At 42.1% G+C, this 19462-nt stretch overlaps 1 protein-coding gene across 6 annotated transcripts in view; it reads left to right on the forward strand.

The window, feature by feature from the left end:
* LOC141957722 (ephrin type-A receptor 6) overlaps positions 1-19462 on the forward strand; it is a 529737-nt gene that overhangs the window by 468010 nt on the left and 42265 nt on the right. For all 6 annotated transcript variants that reach the window (XM_074899660.1, XM_074899687.1, XM_074899670.1 and 3 more), the window contains one exon: positions 340-549. In XM_074899660.1, coding sequence (XP_074755761.1) covers positions 340-549 — 210 coding nt within the window. The remainder of the gene's footprint in view (positions 1-339; positions 550-19462) is intronic.

Below are 19462 nucleotides of genomic sequence, written 5' to 3' on the forward strand. Positions count from 1 at the left end.
GCTGTGCATTTTCATTCTTGTATTAAAAAGTAGTGTTTGGGGAGAGCATTCTTAGTAACTGAGGATAAAAGACATTAAATGCTGTCAGTAGAAATATTGTGGAGTGTGAGAAAATGTGGAAGGGGGATAAACTGCACAATGAGAGATGGGATAGCTTGCACTGCTGACCAAGTTGAATACTTGAAGAAACAAGCTTGCAGCAGACAGGTTGTCTGGATGGGTTGCAAATGTATTTTAAATATGAGCTGTAGTAAATATCGCTAGTACAAAATTAATAAAAAGTAGCTTTGTTCTTTGAACTTTCATCTTTGTTCTTTGAACTTTCATCTTTACTTGCAGAAGCATGATGGCCACTTCACAGTCATCCAGCTGGTTGGCATGCTACGAGGGATTGCATCTGGCATGAAGTACCTCTCAGACATGGGCTATGTACACCGTGATCTGGCAGCCCGTAATATCTTGGTCAACAGTAATCTCATGTGCAAAGTCTCTGATTTTGGTTTGTCACGAGTGTTAGAGGACGATCCTGAAGCTGCTTACACAACAAGCGTAAGTTTGTCTTATCTAATTTGAACAGTTGATCGCCTTGTGCCTCTTTTATTCCAGTTTCAGATTTGTCTATGCCATCAGAATAGTAGTTTGAATTGGCTTTGTTCCATTCTCAGTCTGTGTGGTTTAATAGCACTGCCAATGTGCTTAAGTTGTTTTGATTTTTGGCTGTGTAAGGGCTGTATAATAAACTTTGGCAAAAGGGTTTTTAAGCAAATGTGCAAGTATAAGTGAGAGAGCATTTACATTCTTGTTTGAGTTTTGTTGGTTGGAGGTTTTGCTCTACATTGTTTCCCCTTCTGCTAACTTGTGTTTATTTACAAAAATATGTTTTTAAAAGGGGGATAGGGGAGGAGAGAATCTCACTAATTCCACTCTTGGAAGCATGGTGTCAAGCCTTGTATTCATAAATCAAAATTTTCATTTTGTTTCCCTCAAGATCACCTTCTAACATGGTATGTAGGACCTTTCTCTCAGGGTTTAATACTTAAATTACTTGCATCACATAAGGAATTTTTTATAGTGGAAAATGGTGTTGGAGGGTGTTTTTTATTTGTGGTATTGTGGAGAGGCCCCACGGAAGTGAAAAAGTCTTGAAAATGGAGAAAGTTGTTGAAATTTGACTTGGAAGAAGAAGGTAGATCGCACCTACAGTATGAAGAAAACAGGGAAAGAAGTGTGTTGGTGCTAATAAAATTACAAGTTTGGATACAGCATTTCTTCACTATATCAAAATGTTCAGTTACATTCCTGTTATGAGTATTACTACAACATTAAGAATCTTAGCTAATTACAAGCTGATTTCAAGTAACTTTCGTATCTATCACTGCAACTAAACCTATTTCAGAGCCAGAGTGCATTCTCATTAGTACTCTCACAAAATGCATAGAATTTGTATGTTCCCATGATAGGGCACAGTGTCAGAATTCTAATAGAGATAATAAATTAGCATTAAATAATTTATTTCAACCTTTCGTTCTATTTCATGTTAAAAAGTGATGTATGGCCAAAATGAGGAACTCATCTAATTTAACTGTATTGTAGTAAGTACTCTGGTGTATTCAAAATTGTAATGGGATTACAGATCTTTATATATATATATTAATTTTTTTTTTTTTAGCTTAAGCCTAAAATAGGGATGTTCTGAAAAATTGACTGTAAATTCTACTTCTTAGAACAAGGTCTACACAGAACTACAAGCTGACTAGAGCAGAACAAGTCACTTTGCAAGGTGTTCTATCAGTATTAATATGCAATATTAATTGGGGAGGGCAAAAAAAAAATTATTTTTTTTTCCTTTATAGGGCAGATTTCCCTCATGTAGTTTTCAAGACCTCTTTTGCTTCACACTGCTTCTTAGTACAAGGCTCAAAAGGAAAAATAAACATTACTGCAGCTTCACAAGTTATCCCATGTTAGCTGATCATGGCTAATTGTCCACGTGAGCGTGCTCAGTTGGCAGCAAATGCCCCCAGTGACAGGCAAGTTAAGTTACATTGCTCAGCACTGATCATGGGCTAATCGGCTCAGCTGGTGGAAAGCACTGGAAATTGCCAAGCAGCCTCTCCCAGTTAGGTTCATGAAAAGCACCAAATGATAATTTGAGGCTTTCGGCTATTATTTATGCTGTAAGTTTCTACCGGATACCAGTACTGAACATAGAGTTTTGCAGAGCAGTTAGTGCCTGCCTTTCTCATCATAGCTAGAGCTGCCTTTAATCAGGAAATGCAGTGTTGTTAAGAAGGAGTATTTCATGTCAGTGTATCTGTGTTGAGGGACTTACTTGCAACATAGAACAGGCTTTGATGAAATGCTCACTATTTTCCTGTTGGTTCACCTAGCTGACTAGCATGAGAGTCTGAGGCGGTTGTAGGTGGGATACCTCAGAGCCATTGCTCCAGTCCTCCAAGGTTGCAGCCACATGTTGTACCAGAAAATCATGCTGGGCAGGTATCTATAACATGTCCATCAGGACACTGCAAATAAGGAGGAGACATTACAGAGGCTGATGGCCAGTGGCAGGATCCTGTGTCAGCCATGCATTTAAGGTGAATCTGCTTTGACTGTAAACTCCACAAAGAAGATCAACAAGTTTTGAAACTCAGGTGGGAAGATGCTATGTGTCATTATAATATGAACTAGAAACTTTGTAAATGGGAAGAATTCAAAGCAACAGAGTCAAGCAAAATAGAAACAAAAAGCATTTTAAATCATTCATTCTTTCAATTCCAGCTCCCTCTGTCCTTGCAAATCAGTCTTCATATCCAGATTGTTTCAATCACTGTGGCTGAGTCTGCCCAATCCTCTTCTATCACCTCTGGTCCTGAGGGTAGACTGGCTGCTGCATCCCTGTTCTGTGTTGCAGTCACTCTCTACGATCTGGTGATAGCCAGGTTTTCTGTGGGATGGTCTTGTCTGTCGTGTGCTCCATCCTCTGAGTCTTGCCCCCCTTGAGCAGGCCCGGTAGGTGTTCTCTGTAGGAATGCTCTGTAGGGAGTCCAATAGCCCTGTCACTTTTTGAAGGAACACAGCACAATTATGACCAAAAGAGGGCAGGGAGAGGAAGAAGGAAGCGTTTGTCACAGTGGCTGTAGAGGACTTGGTGAAGACTTTCACCCCTTAAGCAGTCTTTCATGGTAATGAAAGAGAATAGAAGCCCACACTGGATGTCACATCTTCTTTCAGCTTTCACTGACCATCACTGTGTCGTTGACCTTTCTCCTCATCGTGAACATCTTCCCAACAGCAGGCCATGTGTATTACTAGAGTTTTTTATGTCATCTATTTAGTTCCATATTGTGCTTTTGCCATAGGAAGGTTAAACCCTCAGTGCTCTTACAAAGGTTCTGGTGATTTTAGAATTCATGTTTCTTCTCCACAGAGATTTTTCTTGATAACAGCCCAGTATCTGTAGCTACAAGAAATCCCTAGAGTGGGTCTGCATATTGAATAGTAGTATTTTTAGATTCACATCTCCCAGTACACCACCGTCAGTGCTCAGGGGAAACATTTTCATTCCCCTTTTTGTCTTAGTCCTGGTGTGAGAAATAGAATGGTACAATTGTATGTTTTCTTTGGAAATGAGCTACAAGATGATCTAAGCCAAATAATAGAATTTTGTATCTGTGATGCTGTGTCAATATTGTGTGAATATATTCCCAGACATAAAAATTGACGCAAAAGACAAACTGTGACAAAACAGGTTGCATTCTCCCAAAAATAAGCTGAAAGACCCTTGTACCTTGTGAATTTATATCTGAGCAGGCACAGCATTGAGTCAGATGATTGACATCTCTTTGTCTTCCTGTTGTCATTCAACATATGTATCTTCCTCTTTACTTGCTGGTTTAGAATAGATCTTGTATTCTTTCTCATGGCACATCCCCCCACACGCAGGGCAAAAATCAGGAATCAAAGTCTAGGAACAGCAGTAAAACTGGTAGGGAAAATCTGGAAAGGAAACCACCTAGAAAATGACTACATTCTGTGTTCACAGTGAAACACTAGTTAAGTATTGATGGAAGACCGGACAAATGCCCCAAAATAACACAATTTAAGATCATTGTTTCCCAGTAATTTCAGACTGTGACATTACTGGTCAGAGAGCTGTTGAATGCTTTAAAATGGTACATGTGAAAAGTGGCATCTCAGAAAACAGCTTCCTGACTTCTATTAAGGCCTTTTTTTACTGTCCTCCAGCCTATTAAGACAAAGGATGCAAATATATTTTTGATAAGAGAGTTGGTAGGAAGTAAGAGATTGGCTTCTGTTTGCTATCAGGAATTTCAAAACTTACAGCAAGATAAAATTTTAGAATAGGAAGGAGGAATTAAGAGCTAGGAACATCTGACAGTCAGTCATTGTCTTTCAGATTGATCAGGAAAAGATAAGGTAAATTTTGGGGTAACTGAATAGTATGGGTTTTTTCCACGCAGCCAAAATTTTCATTTTTAGTAGTGGTTTCCAAGGCAACAGTCACTCATAAAAGACATTTCTAGTATATAAACAAGCATTTCTGTGAATACAGAGAGAACATCTAGGCTCTTGCATCCCTGCTTTTAGATAGACTATGTTATATGATGCAGATTCATTTAGTTTAAAACAGAGTTGGGGTTCACATGTATTTCAAAAAGAACCATATGCCTCCAGAAAAACAAAATGTGTACATACATATAATCAGAATAGGATCTGTGGCACTACTGCAAAAAAGGACTAAACTGGTATTTCTGTTAAAGGTGACACCTTAATATTCTGCATTAATCTGATTTTTAGTGAGACATAAAACTGCTACAAACTGAATTATATGATACATAAGGAAATGTATTCTAGATTTTTCTCTTATCAACTATTTCTGAATTCAGCCTTAATATATAGAATATTATTTCCATAATAATAGCTAGATAATTGATTGATTGCATTTCATTTCCTGAATGATTTGATGAACTTTATGGGTCTGACTCTTCTCAGGCCAGTTGGAAAAAATACCCCATCCAGGGAGATTTCTGGCTTTTTAGATTCATTAGAGGAGTAAAGCAGATTGATGCCAGTAATCTATATAAATACTGGTAAGTAGCAAAACTGTGGAGGTCAGGGATCAGGAAGAAGACAATACTTTTTACCTTGTAACCTAATTTCCATATGTCCAGACATTTTCCATTTTCTCTTACTTGTACACAAATAGAGAATTTGGGGGGAGAAGGTAAATAATGGGTTTGGGGGAAGGCTTAATTTGCTAGAAAGTAAAACAAGATGCAGATGATCTTCTAGTTAATTTGGAATGTCAACCAATAGTTTCAGAACAACCTGAGAACTATGACAAGCATATTGCCTAGACATTTACTTTAAGAATTGAATTAATCATGGACAATGGACTAAATTGATTATTGACAACCATTCAGAAAATGAAAGAGAGAAAGAAGCTGTGTACTGTAAAGGTCTGTATTAATCTGTTTTCAGGAAAACCAATTGGTGACATAAGGTTGAGCACAATCATTGTCAACTAGTTAATTCTTTATGTAATGAGACAACAGCACGTTTTGTCATCACCAGACTGAGAGTAACGGAATGATAGGCAGGATGCATTATGACCATGTTTGGTTCTCAGTCTGAAACCAGGCATGTGGTATGGAATCCCACCAAGCCTTTCCCTTATCTGGAAGAGTTTTTTACATCTGATCTCACTATAGACTGGCTGGGTTAACGTGGATTGTAACAGTTAATGCCCTGTGAGAAGAATAGTATTTGTTCTCCTCAAGCTTTGCAACTTCATCTTGCTAGGCTGAAGCTTGACATGGGTATCTTGCCTGAATACTCTGTTGAAAGCCTAGTTGAAACCACATGGCCCGGGCCTGTTTGTGAACCCCACCTTTGTCCATCTTTCTATAGCCAGGTAAGCTCTTTGCAGCAGCCGTGCTCTCATCATGGCATCTATCCTCCTTAGCATCTAAAAGGAGGGCATGCACATTCACAAGTCCTCTAAGTCTTCCTTTCAGCTTGTAATGCAGTCCTACAGTCTGAGAGCTCCAAACAGAAAATCAGCTTCTCTAATGATTCTTAGTGGGATGTACCCTTCTTCTCTTTGTGATACTTGCCTCATGCCACCCCATGGTCTTCCTATTCAGTCTGAAAAACCTTTCTCATCTCTTTCTCACAGTATCTACTCTATAGCCAAGTATCAGATGCAGGATATTTGCTCAGACAGTATTTTGTAAGATGACACATTAGCTGGAAGTGAGGGTAAAGGAAAAGAACAATTATTTCCATTTCTCTTGCCATTTCGTTAAGAGGTAAGCATTTAGTCCTTGTGGCCACAGGTAGAATGTGTGTCATTCATGACCTTACTCCTCCTTTTCGGGACAAGTGCTGATGTTTTCAGAAACCTTTTAATTAAAGGTTGCATCCTTCCAGGGCTGCTATGTGAGATTGTAATATTGTATGCCAAATTAGGGATACAGAACTCAGTGAGATGCTGAAGGGGTTGTCTTTTGACAAGGCAATCAGTATCATCTTGCCTCATCAGGATTCTTCTGCTCCTGTGCAGGAATCCAGCTGCTGGCAGCTGCTGCCTATCTCCAGACACCCTGTGTCCCTGTTCTTAGCTGGGCGTCAGCCTGCTGAGTGCAGTGGGTTGCTTTTAACTACAGTATAACAGTAGGGGTGACTCTAGTGGGACTCTGATACTAACATACAAAGTAAATATTTTCAAGTAGTTAATTTCTCAGAGCGTGAGCAAGAAGTAAAGCAACAAGTTAATAAGAGCTATGCTAATATGCTTGGCCTGCACCCATGTATGGGAGATGCAGTAACTAGTTTTAAAGTGTGTGATGGGATTCACATCAAGTGGTGGTGAGATGAATCACCTTCAGATGCGTTTTCAGCTTTAGCTAGATCCATTTCCTGTTCTTGGAGGATGCATGGGGTTGGAGGCCCTGCATGTGCCCCATTCAAGCCTCTGTCTTCTGTTGAGCTGGCCCAGACAAAGATAAAATGTGTTCAGGTTATGCTTAAAGACAAATAGCCAACAGGTAAAGGAGCTGCTGAAGAAAGACATGTCTTGGAAAAAACTTGTTGCATTTTGGGCTCTAACAGTGTGAGGTGTGATGACTTTTAATAAAGTAGTTGTATGTTTAAAAGGAACAGAAGTCCCAAACTTACTCCTTCAGTGTAGGGCATGGTGCTTGCTATTTACTAGGCTTATTTAGAGTAGCCCCTGAAGATGTAAGTATGTATCTTTGACAAACTCTTAAGTATTTTAATATGTCCACTCTCTTAGATTCTCTCTTCAGCTTTTATTCAGCTTTGATCTCAAGTACATTTAAGAGGTTTTCTCATTTATTTAACCCTCCTGAAAGTTAGTAACAGATATGTTAACAGGATATAACACAGACCACAACAAAAGCAGACCCTTAGTAGGAAGGCCCAAGGACAACAAGACATAAATAGAATTACATTCTCTCTCCACGTTTTGTCAAACTTTCTACTTCTGCGAGTACTATCTTACTCCCTGTAACAGTTGTCATTTTAGTTCTGAGAACGTATGGGAAAAAAAGTATGAAAGCATTTAGATGTACAGAGAATCAAAATTATCTTAATTCACTGACATTTCTAAATTAAATGGCTGAATTTAATTGTAAAATTTAATATATTAGCACTCTCATCCCTGCTTTTCCTCCCCCACCACACCACCCCAAGTAGGAACTCCAAATATGCATTTCACAGAGAACCACAGTTGGAAATTTTGCGTTTTACTTTTTCATACTCAAAATCATTATGTTGAACTCAACACAAGTATGGCCTAACATCTTGGCTGTAAAAAGGGTGATATTTTACACTTCATTCCTAATGTGACTTTCAGAGCATCATCGCATAATTCATCATAACCCAATTTAATTTCCAATTAAAAGGAGAAATTGTACTGTAATCAATCTAAAAATTGCTGCCTTTAGAGATTTGCAGTCTCTGCCTTTCTATTATCTTGGATTTCAACTCTCTCTGACTCCTCCCAATTTCATATTAACAAATTTAAGTATTAAACTCTACATATTATTAAACTCTACATATATGTGCTTTGCTATTTCTCAGATTGGTTCTCTGGTCATCTGTAAGTGTGTTTATGGAAAAGGGAGGTGTGCATTTACAAATTATTTAGAGGGTAGGATTCAGGATAGACTACTTAGAAAGTGTCAGAGCGGTTCAAGATCATAGCATCTAGGAAATAAATGATGAATCTGTTTGTGATATTTAATACTTCTAGTGATTGCATTGATTTTTTTTTTTTTTTTGGTATGACTTTGTCCGGGAATAGTAAAGCATACTTTGGTGCAGTGGTTTTCAACCTTCCATAATGCATATATTCCTGAAATTAATCCAGTGGAGATACAAACTTTGTTAGAAATTTCCCTTTTGTGGGTTTTCGCATGGCACATTGGACTTTGGTATCTGTCACAGAGCTCTTTAAAGTATTCCACAGACTCTAAGGTGTTGATATACCCCAGGATGAAAACCCGTTCTGCTGTTGAGAGTATTTTCTGTTGATTCACTGCATATATATTTTTACTGAACTCATGGTAGCTGCTGTAACAAGGAAAGACATAGGGATTAGGGTTATGAGAGGTATTGCAGGTTATGAGTGGTAACCCAACACTCAGAAAAGATCTGTTTAGCTCTGACTGTGAATGCCATTAAAACCAGCCTCTATTCCAGAGGATTAAGAGGAAAATGTACCTGCCTACTGCAGAGATGTCAAGTAACACAGGAAATTCACATCAGTGAGTCTTTTATCTAGACTAAAAATTTTGCTCAGATGATGATTGGAAACACACTGTGTTAAATAATGAATGGTCTAGGTCAGAAATGTACATTCTTGTTTCATAAAGTACAAAAATAAAGGTATGTTCAATTAAGTTAAATGATGGAAATTCAAAACTGTTTTAAAGACGGCAAATATTTTTATCACAGAGTGTGTAATTAACCATGCAGCTGGCTGCTACAGAAAACTATTTGGGCCAAGATTTCAACAAGTTGGTGGGATTTTTTTTTTAAAAAAAGGGGTGAATATTCTTAGGAAGAAATAATATCTAGTTATTACAGTCAATAAGGATTTTAAAGAGAGATGATATATTTCAGACTAAGAAAATAAGAAGAACAGGAAGAAAACAAATGTGAATGAGAAGTAGCAGAGTGTGGATTATTTTCAGCTTTTCACACCTTCCCCTGAAACATCTGATAAGGCTACTGCCACAGGTTATAGGAGATAAGAGCACCTTGGGTTTGATTCACTATGACAATTCTTGCTTCAAACCATAAGAGTAACTAACCACTAAAACAAACTGTGTGTGGATGTGCAGGATGTCTGTAAAAGTCCTTGAATAAGGACTGTACCTTTCTAATAGACATGCCCCATCTCATACAGAAAGGTCTGTACAGGATTCACACAGTGAAATTCTATGCTGCATGCTACATAGATGCAAAATAAATCATCCCAGCCTCGAGATTTTTCAGTAAGTCACTTAACAAGTTTAATTCTGCAAAATGAATTTGTGAGTGAAAGCGGTAACAAAATGTGACTGTGGGACTTGGAATCCAAATTGAAACAGTTGTGGAGTACAGTCCAACAGAAAACTCTAAAATGGTGTACAGCAGTAAAAACAGGCAGACCAGGGCAAGCATATAAATCTGCAGAAGTTTAAAATGGTTTACATGACCCTACTGAAACTTAATATAGAATTTAAAATGTAACCAAAATCACTGTTGTGGGGGAAAAAATGCAGAGATCAAAAAGGGTAATAGAATGTAAGGAGGCAGAGACTATCATTTAGTACTTTTGCAGTGCAAGTAGTGACAAAAATTAGCCAAGTTAACTTTTGGAGATAAAATGACCAGTGCAAAAACTTCTTTGTTCAAAAAAAATTGTAATAAAAAGACACTGAAATAGATCTTAATGATCAGCTTAAATAACAGCTAGATCATGGAATGGAACTGAGGAGAAAACTAGCCTACAAAAATGCATCTGCAATTTCACTATAGCTTGGCTATGATCAAAAGCAAGCAGTTAACAGAGCAAACAAAAAACAACAGGCCAAGAGCTTTTTGAATCCAACATACAAAAGATTAAATTAGATAGGTTCTTCAGCTAGATCTTGAATGTTAGGATGCTGATATGGAAATGTATTTTAATTGAATTAATTCATGTTTTGTTACCTGAATTTAGAGTGCAGTAATACGATTTGCCTTTTCATATAAAACTGATCCCTAGCTTACTTTCAAAAGAAAAAAAAAAAGTTATTTTTCATTGTTACATTCTTCTGTGGTGTTGAGTTTCTGATTTTGCTTTGTAGTTGTCACACACCATTAGGGGAATACTACGTGCCTTTATTTTTTAATTCAGATATGAAGAAACACTAAATAAAATGTGCATCATCAAAGGCTAGATGAGGGTTTATGGGACCACTGTTCTTTATTTCATTCTTTGTTGTTAGGTTCCAGACAGAATTCTGGAAAACAATTGATACAACTTTGTGTGTCCCATAAAAAAATCTGCTTTCTAATTTGTAGTTTAATCACATAACAAACAATCGTCTCTTCTGTGGGAAATGCAAGTTTCATTACCAGGAGATACCAATTTGTTTAATGGGTTTGAAGTGTTTGTTGGAGTGAATGGGGCCAGCCAACAACATGAAGCAGCTGTATAACACCCTACCTGCGCAAAGGGAAGAGACACTCTTAGCAGACCCATTTTGCTGTTAATCTTCCTTCTGCGTAGCTCATCACAGTATTGTGGAGTCCCCGCTGGTAGGGAACGCAAAATATGACTGTAAAGACAGATTGCCATTTAGAAAGGAAACAAGGATAAGCTGGGAAGCCTCTGGAGCTGTGTCGTGGTTCAGCTAGGATAGGGTTAAATTTTCCCAGCAGAGAAGGGGGAAGGGATCTCCAGCCGGTTATTCATACCATGCTGATGTTAGGTCCAGACGCGGCAGCGCAGGAACTTTTTCCTTTGTGGCTTTGGTCGTGGGGAGCATGGGGCTGTCTGTAACCATTGCAGTATTTCTCTGTATATCTTTTGTCTTGTTTACTGTTATTACTCTTTATTGTTGTTATCATTGCTACTGTTGTTGTTCAGATTGTTATTTATCACACTGTTGTACTAAATTTCTTCCTGTTTTAACCCGGGGTTTGTGCCTCACTGCCAGCCTGACCAGCTGAGGGTGGGGGAGGGGCAACGGCAACGTGGTCTCCGGTCCCGGCAGGGCCTAAACCACCACAACCTTTTTGGCGCCCAACGTGGGGCACAAGAGGGTTGAAATAAGAATCAAAAAGGGACAGACCCTGACCAGAGTGTGTTAGAGCAATCTGTTTAGTGTAATTTTTCTGTTTGTATTTGTACTGTTTGATAAGAAAGTGTTCGCAATGCTGGCCCACTTGCTTGTGTGGTGGGGCTGGATTAACCCTTATATCCAGTATATGATCCCAATGCTGGTGTTTGTTATCAGTGGAAAATGTATAAAGGGTCTTATTTTGATGTACTGGCTCCTGACTGCTTATAATGTGTTTGTATCGCTGGGGGGGGGGGGGGGGGGCAGGCCGGTACCTGTTTGCTGCCTGGGCTTTTGTTAGGGGTCTCACCCCCTCTATGGGTGAGCCAGGGGAAGAGATCCTCTCGGTTTTTGAGAGTTTCAATTATCCTTGGAGCCTGCAGGCCAGTGTGTTTGCAGCACAGTGCTTTCTGAATGCCTGCCTGATTTCGGTTTTGGCCATGCGGCACTTCTCTAACAATAGCAGTGCCCGGAAACCTGCCCCGAGGTCAGATAATAGTGAGTGGCAAGGGGTGTGGGAAAAGATGGGCAAAGGCCTGAGTCGGTGGGCACCCCCAATGCTTTGGAATTTCACTCCTGAACAAATGCAGAGCCCTGATAAGCTGATAAGCTGATGGAATGCTTAGAAAGGGTGTGTTACCAAGCTGGCAAAACCTGGGAGAGAGAAATCACTGCATTGTGTTGGGGACTTGCCCATGCCTACCGTGTCCTCTTTAATACCACTCACTGCCCTCAGTGGGGAGAAAGGCCTGCAGGATCTGAGAGTGAACTTACTGGTACAGCAGCTGGGTCAGGGCAACAGGCAGAGCCAGTCTCAGTCGCCTCCACCAGCACAGCGACTGAGCCAGAGAGCCAGCCAGTGCCGGTATCAGTCGCCCCAATACAGAAAACCAAATATACCAGAAAGTCACTTTGTAAAGTGGGGGATGGGGATGAGCCAGGCCCAGCACGGGAACAGGAGGAAGGGCCAGTGGTGATGGTCTGATCTCTATCCCCGACTGAGTTGCAAGAAATGCAGAGAGATTTCAGCTGTCTGGGAGGCGAGCAGATTTGCATCTGGCTGCTCCGATGCTGGGACAATGGAGCCAGTGCTTTTGAGATGGAGGGAAGAGGGGCCAAGCAGCTGGGATCTTTGGCCAAGGATGCTGGCATTGATAGGGAAATAGGGAAACAGACTCAAACCCTCAGCCTTTGGAGGCGACTCCTGCTCAGTGTAAGGGAGAGGCACCCCTACAAGGATGATATCCTATGTCAGCCAAGCACATGGACCAGCATTGAGAAGGGAATTCAGAATCTCAGGGAACTGGCTGTGTTTGAGATGATCTATGGTGATCTGAATGATGAGCAGTCACCCATGGACCCAGATCAGGCCCCTTGCACACACCTGATGTGTCGAAAGTTCCTGAAGAGTGCACCAGAAGCACACTCGAAAGCATTGGCAATAGTGTCCTGGTGGACAGACACCCACACTCTAACAGTGGATGGAGTGGTTGGCAAGCTCCGGCAATATGAGGGAAATCTCCCTTCATCCCAACATTCCCTGGTCTCAGCTGTGGAGGAACTGTCTCAGAGGGTCCAGAAAATGGAAGAGGACATGTCCTACATTCCACCTGCACAGGCTGATGTCTCAGCCATTAGAAGTAAACGTTTCCCCACCCAAGAGAAAGGCAGCAGAAGGCACATACCACGAGGCACCCTGTGGTTTTTCCTCCACGACCATGGAGAAAACATGAGGAGGTGGGATGGACAGCCCACTGCCGCCCTAGCTGCACGAGTAGAGCAGCTGAAAGGGAAGACCATCACAAAAGGGGAGTCTTCCACAAAAAGCACAGCTCCAGTGTCCAGTCAGAAACCCTCCAGACAGAATAGAATGTCGAACGTTATGTCTGACCCTCTTGAGGGGACCAGTAAATCATTCTTACAAGAAGTGAGTGATGATGAGCAGGATTAGAGGGGCCCTGCCTCCAGCCAGGTGGTGGAAAGGGATAATCAGATTTACTGGACAGTGTGGATCCGATGGCCTGGCACGTCAGACCCACAAGAGTATAAGGCTTTGGTGGACACTGGCGCACAGTGCACCCTGATGCCATCGAGCTACAGTGGGGTTGAATCCATCTGCATCTCCGGAGTGACAGGGGGATCCCAACAGCTGACCCTACTGGAAGCTGAAGTGGGCCTGACTGGGAAGGACTGGCATAAGTACCCCATTGTGACTGGCCCAGATGCCCCGTGCATCCTGGGCATAGACTATCTCAGGAGAGGGTACTTCAGCGACCCAAAAGGGTACCGGTGGGCTTTTGGTGTAGCTGCCCTGGAGGAGGTTGAACAGCTCTCCACCTTACCCGGCCTCTCAGAGGATCCCTCAGTGGTGGGGCGGCTTAAGGTTGAGGAGCAGCGAGTGCCGATTGCTACCAGGACGGTGCACCGGCGGCAGTACCGCACCAACCGAGATTCCCTGGTCCCCATCCATCAGCTGATCCTCCAACTAGAAAGCCAGAAGGTGATCAGCAAAACTCACTCACCCTTCAACAGTCCTATATGGCCAGTGAGAAAGCCTAATGGTGAACGGAGGCTAACTGTGGACTACCGTGGCCTGAATGAAGTTACGCCAGCAATGAGGGCTGCAGTGCCGGACATGCTAGAGCTCCAGTATGAACTGGAGTCGAAGGCAGCCAAGTGGTACGCCACGATTGACATTGCTAACGCGTTCTTCTCCATTCCGATAGCGCCAGAGTGCAGGCCACAGTTTGCGTTCACTTGGAGAGGCATCCAGTACACCTGAATCGATTGCCCCAGGGGTGGAACCACAGCTCTACCATTTGCCATGGACTGGTCCATACTGCACTGGAGAAAGGTGGGGCTCCAGAACACCTGCAGTACATTAAGGACATCATTGTGTGGGGAGACACAGCCGAGGAAATCTTTGAAAAAGGAAAGAAGATAATTGAAATCCTCCTGAAGGCCGGCTTTGCCATTAAGCACAGTAAAGTTAAGGGGCCTGCAAGGGAAATTCAATTCCTAGGGATAAAATGGCAAGATGGGCGTTGCTGCATCCCAATGGAGGTGATAAACAAGATAACAGCCATGGCCCCACCAACCTCTAAAAAGGAGACTCACTGTTTCCTGGGCGCTGTGGGGTTCTGGAGGATGCACATCCCGAACTACAGCCTGATTGTGAGCCCTCTCTACCACGTAACCCGTAAGAAGAACGATTTTGAATGGGGCCCTGAGCAACAACAATCCTTTGAACAAATTAAGCGGGAGATTGCCCAAGCAGTAGCCCTCAGGCCAGTCCGGGGAGGGCAGGAGGTTAAGAACATGCTCTACACCGCAGCCGGGGAGAATGGCCCTACCTGGAGCCTCTGGCAGAGAGCACCTGGGGAAACCCGAGGCTGACCTCTAGGCTTTTGGAGCCGGGGATACAAAGGCTCTGAAGCTAATTATACACCAACTGAGAAGGAGATACTGGCAGCGTACGAAGGAGTTCGGGCTGCCTCAGAAGTGGTCGGCATTGAAACACAGCTCCTCCTGGCACCCCGACTGCCGGTGCTGGGGTGGATGTTCAAAGGAAAGGCCTCCTCCACGCATCATGCAACAGATGCCACGTGGAGTAAATGGGTTGTGTTCATAACACAACGGGCTCGAATAGGGAACCCCAGCCGCCCAGGGATACTAGAGGTGATTACGAGCTGGCCAGAGAGCAAAGATTCTGGGATGTCACCAGAACAGGAGGTGACACGTGCTAAGGAGGCCTCACCATATAACGAGCTGCCGGATGAGGAGAAGCGATATGCCCTGTTCACTGATGGGTCTTGTCGCATTGTGGGAAAACATTGACGACGGAAGGCTGCTGTGTGGAGTCCCACACGACGGGTCACTGAAGCTGCTGAGGGACAGGGTGAATCCAGCCAGTTTGCAGAGGTGAAAGCCGTCCAGCTTGCTTTGGATATTGCTGAGCGGGAAAAGTGGCCAAGGCTCTACCTCTACACCAACTCATGGGCAGTGGCGAATACCCTGTGGAAATGGTTGCAGCAATGGAAGCAGAACAACTGGCAACGTAAGGGTAAAACCATCTGGGCTGCTGAAGTATGGCAGGACATTGCAGCCTGTGTGGAAAACCTCGTTGTGAAGGTGCGCCATGTGGATGCCCACGTACCCAAGAGTCGCGCCACTGATGAACATCGACACAACCAGCAGGCAGACCAAGCTGCTAAGATTAGAGTGGCTCGGGTAGACTTGGACTGGCAGAGCAAAGGTGAACTGTTCATAGCTCGGTGGGCCCATGAGACCTCGGGCCACCAAGGTAGAGATGCAACATACAGGTGGGCTCGAGATTGAGGGGTGGACCTCACCACTGACACCATTGCAGAGATCATCCATGGATGTGAGACATGTGCTGCAATCAAACATGCCAAGTGGGTGAAGCCCCAGAGAAATGGAGAGCGATGGCTGAAATATAGATATGGAGAGGCCTGGCAGATCGACTACATCACACTGCCACAGACCCACCGAAGCAAGCGCCACGTGCTCGCAATGGTGGAAGTAACCACTGGATGGCTGGAAACTTACCCAGCACCCCACGCCACCGCCTGGAACACCATCCTGGGCCTTGAAATCCAAATCCTGTGGCGACACGGCACCCCAGAGAGAATTGAGTCAGACAATGGGACCCACTTCTGAAAAAACCTCATAGATGCTTGGGCAGAAGAACACGGCACCGAGTGGGTCTACCATATCCCCTACCACGCACCAGCCTCTGGGAAGATGGAGCACTACAATGGACTGTTAAAAACCACATTGAAAGCACTGGGAGGTGGGACCTTCAAAGACTGGGACATGCATCTAGCAAAGGCCACCTGGCTAGTCAACACAAGAGGATCTGCCAGTCAAGCTGGCCCGGCTCAGTCAAACCCTCCACGTGCTGTAGATGGGGATAAAGTCCCTGTGGTGCGCAGGAAGAATATACTGGGAAAAATGGTCTGGTTTAGTCCTGCGCCAGGCAAAGGTAAAGGCAAACCCATCCACGGGATTGCTTTTGCCCAAGGACCTGGGTGCACCTGGTGGGTGATGCAGGACAATGGAGAGGTCCGATGTGTACCACAGGGGGACTTGATTCTGGGTGAGAACATGCCGTGAATTATGCCGTGCCTTTGTAAACTGTTATTTTGTTATTGCTAACTGCTAAATGGCAGCTTGACATGACGCAGATGGTACGGAATAAAGGGGTGGATTATGTCCTGGTTCAGCAAGGATAGGGTTAAGTTTCCCCAGCAGAGAGAGGGAAGGGATCTCCAGGCAGGTTATTCATACCATGCTGATGTCAGGTCTGGGCATGGCAGCACGGGAACTTTTTCCTTTGTGGCTTTGGTGGCGGGGAACACAGGGCTGTCTGTATCCATTGCGGTATTTCTCTGTGTATCTTTTGTCTTGTTCACTGTTACTACTGTTTGTTGTTGTTATCATTGCTACTGTTGCTGTTCAGATTGTTTATCACACTGTTCTATTAAATTTCTTCTTATTTTAACCCGGCGTTTGTGCCTCGCTTCCCGCCTGACCGGCTGAGGGTGGGGGAGGGGCAACAGCAACGTGGTCTCTGGTCCCGGCAGGGCCAAAACCAACACAAGCTGCCATCCTTCAAAAGGTGTCTGTGACCATACCGATGTCTTCAGGGTATTTAATAGCCTGCTGATTGTCTCTCTTTATCTCTACAAAATGTTGTCATTAAATGTCTGCATAAAGCTGCAAAGTGGGTTGTTGGGTTTTTTCTCCTGACAAATTTTGAAATGTTTAAATGTAACAAATATCCTCTTTAGGAACAATAATTGCCATTTCTTCTGGTGACCTAATGATCTGATTAGTCCTCTGGGGAAGGCAGAGACAGGATCAGTTTCCCTGAAGGGCTTAAATAATACCTTCCATTGCCTAAGAAGAAAATTATAAATGTGTTTTACTTCTGCTATAGCCTGGAATGATTATTCATCAAGTCTATCAAAGCACTGACTGGTTTTAACATCACCAAGGCTGGTGTTACATCATTAACTGGTAGAACATCCAGAAAGTTATTTGGGGGGAAAATGATCATTCCTTACTTGTGGTTACATAGCTAGTGGGAAAAAAGGGCTCTTTTTTTCCCCCCTCACAGTCAGTGTTATCTCAGTCATGAGTGATAAGTCTGGCTTTGGTATAACATTCAAAACTTACTGGTATTGAACTTATACAAGTAGGCAGTGCTACTTCTCTGAGCAAATCTTAAATAGCTATGCAGGAACAGAGGAGAGGGAAAAAAGCCAATGCACTTGCAAGTTATTTCTGAACAGTCAAATGAAGACTATGAATCTCAGAAAGCTAGAGGTGATGTTTTCAGAAATACTACAAATTCACCATGGCACCAAAGTAATTGACCTCTCAGCTGGACGTGAGAACCTTGGAAGATTCTGTCCATGCACGCTACTCTCCTTGGAAGCCAAGTCCAATAAAGTTAAGCAGTATATCAATATATATGTGTATACATACACTATATGATATAAGCAGTCATAGCATTTTATTGTTAATTTCTCATATTACTGATAGATTTTTTTTAAAAAACCCTAACAATTATTAGAATATTAATCTAATTTCAGGCACAGCTGGTTTTTTAGCTGCATATGGACATGATTGCATGCATTTAATAATTTTTAATCAGAACTGCCATTTTCAAATTATAATTGAAAAAGCTATTGTAAACATGCAGAACATGCTTATACATTTCTAGCAATACCTTCATTCACTTAGAACGATACTATCCACACTTATTAACAACAAAGCAATAACTTTGTTTTTGTCAGCACACCTACATTTTTAATTATGTGAATGAATAGAATCCTGAAGACCTGTTTTGTTAGTCGGTTGCTAATAATGGACCACAGTTTACTTGGTGTTTTAATGTTCAACATATTGACCAAGGTGCAGCGTATCATAGAATATCTTTATTATGTTAAATACATTGGAACATACCTGCACTATGCACAGCTCCTGATACACTGTTTAAAGTCAGTCCACTAAGGTCAGAGCTGTTGCTTTCAGTAGCATGTGAGCTGACAGTAATTACTGTAGGTTAAAGTATTCTGATATAGAACAAGTAGAACAACCTCCTGGAAGCTTTGAAAAATAATGTAGCTTAATTGTATGTGTGCTGGGTTTTTTTCTCATTCAAAATTATTGGTACCTTTCAAAGACGGGTTAAGAAACTAAACTTGTTTGCTATTGAAGTCAGAAGAGGTAAGAAATCCATTGGGAAAAGAAAACCATTCAGATCCAGCTCTATTATTAAGCTGGTTAGATGGAGGGAAATAAGATTCGGATGATTTTTTGTTTTCATTTGTTGAACCACTCTCCATTGGAATTTGTGTTCCATATTAAATACTGTAAAAAGTAACTTCTCTGCATGTAGCCATATAAAACTTCTGGGTTGAAAATTCGAAGCAGTTGGCTTCTCCAGGCTTTTGTAAAGCTTCATAATTAAACCTTGACATATTCCACAGTAGGATTTAATTCCTTTGTGTTATGTCCATTAATATAGTCAAATGAATTCCTGACTTTAGTCCCATATAAGAGTAAATTAAAACAAAAAACCCACCTGTTAGACTTGGTTATTTAAAAGCAGCCAAGTTTTCAGGCAGTCAGATGCGTATTTCAGAGCTCACAGTGAAGGAACCTTGAGAGAGGGAGGCTCTTGCTGTGTCTTCAGATGCTATAGGAGATCAGTTAAGTTTTCTGTCTCAATTTTCCCCTGCTGTATTGTGGTTTTGCACTGAGCATGCTGTGTCAAGTGGAGAGCAAACAGTTATGACACTGGAAGAGACCAAAATTCTCAGCAACACTGCTAGACCATGATGCAGTCTTACTTATTTTTTCAGAATTGGGAATTCCTGTGTGCTAAAGACTCAAAACTTGGATGCACCTCTTTTTCTGGTGATGTTATTTTTTTGTCTGGTTCCTGAGTAGTTACCCTATGCTGTATTTGCATGTGATTGCCTAGATGTGTGTTTCCTAATGACTTTTATTAACTTCAGATTTATCAAATTAGAAAGAGGCATTAAAATTTCAGAGACACTATTTAT

This window comes from Athene noctua, chromosome 1 (assembly GCF_965140245.1).
Source record: "Athene noctua chromosome 1, bAthNoc1.hap1.1, whole genome shotgun sequence".
NCBI classification, from domain to species: domain Eukaryota; kingdom Metazoa; phylum Chordata; class Aves; order Strigiformes; family Strigidae; genus Athene; species Athene noctua.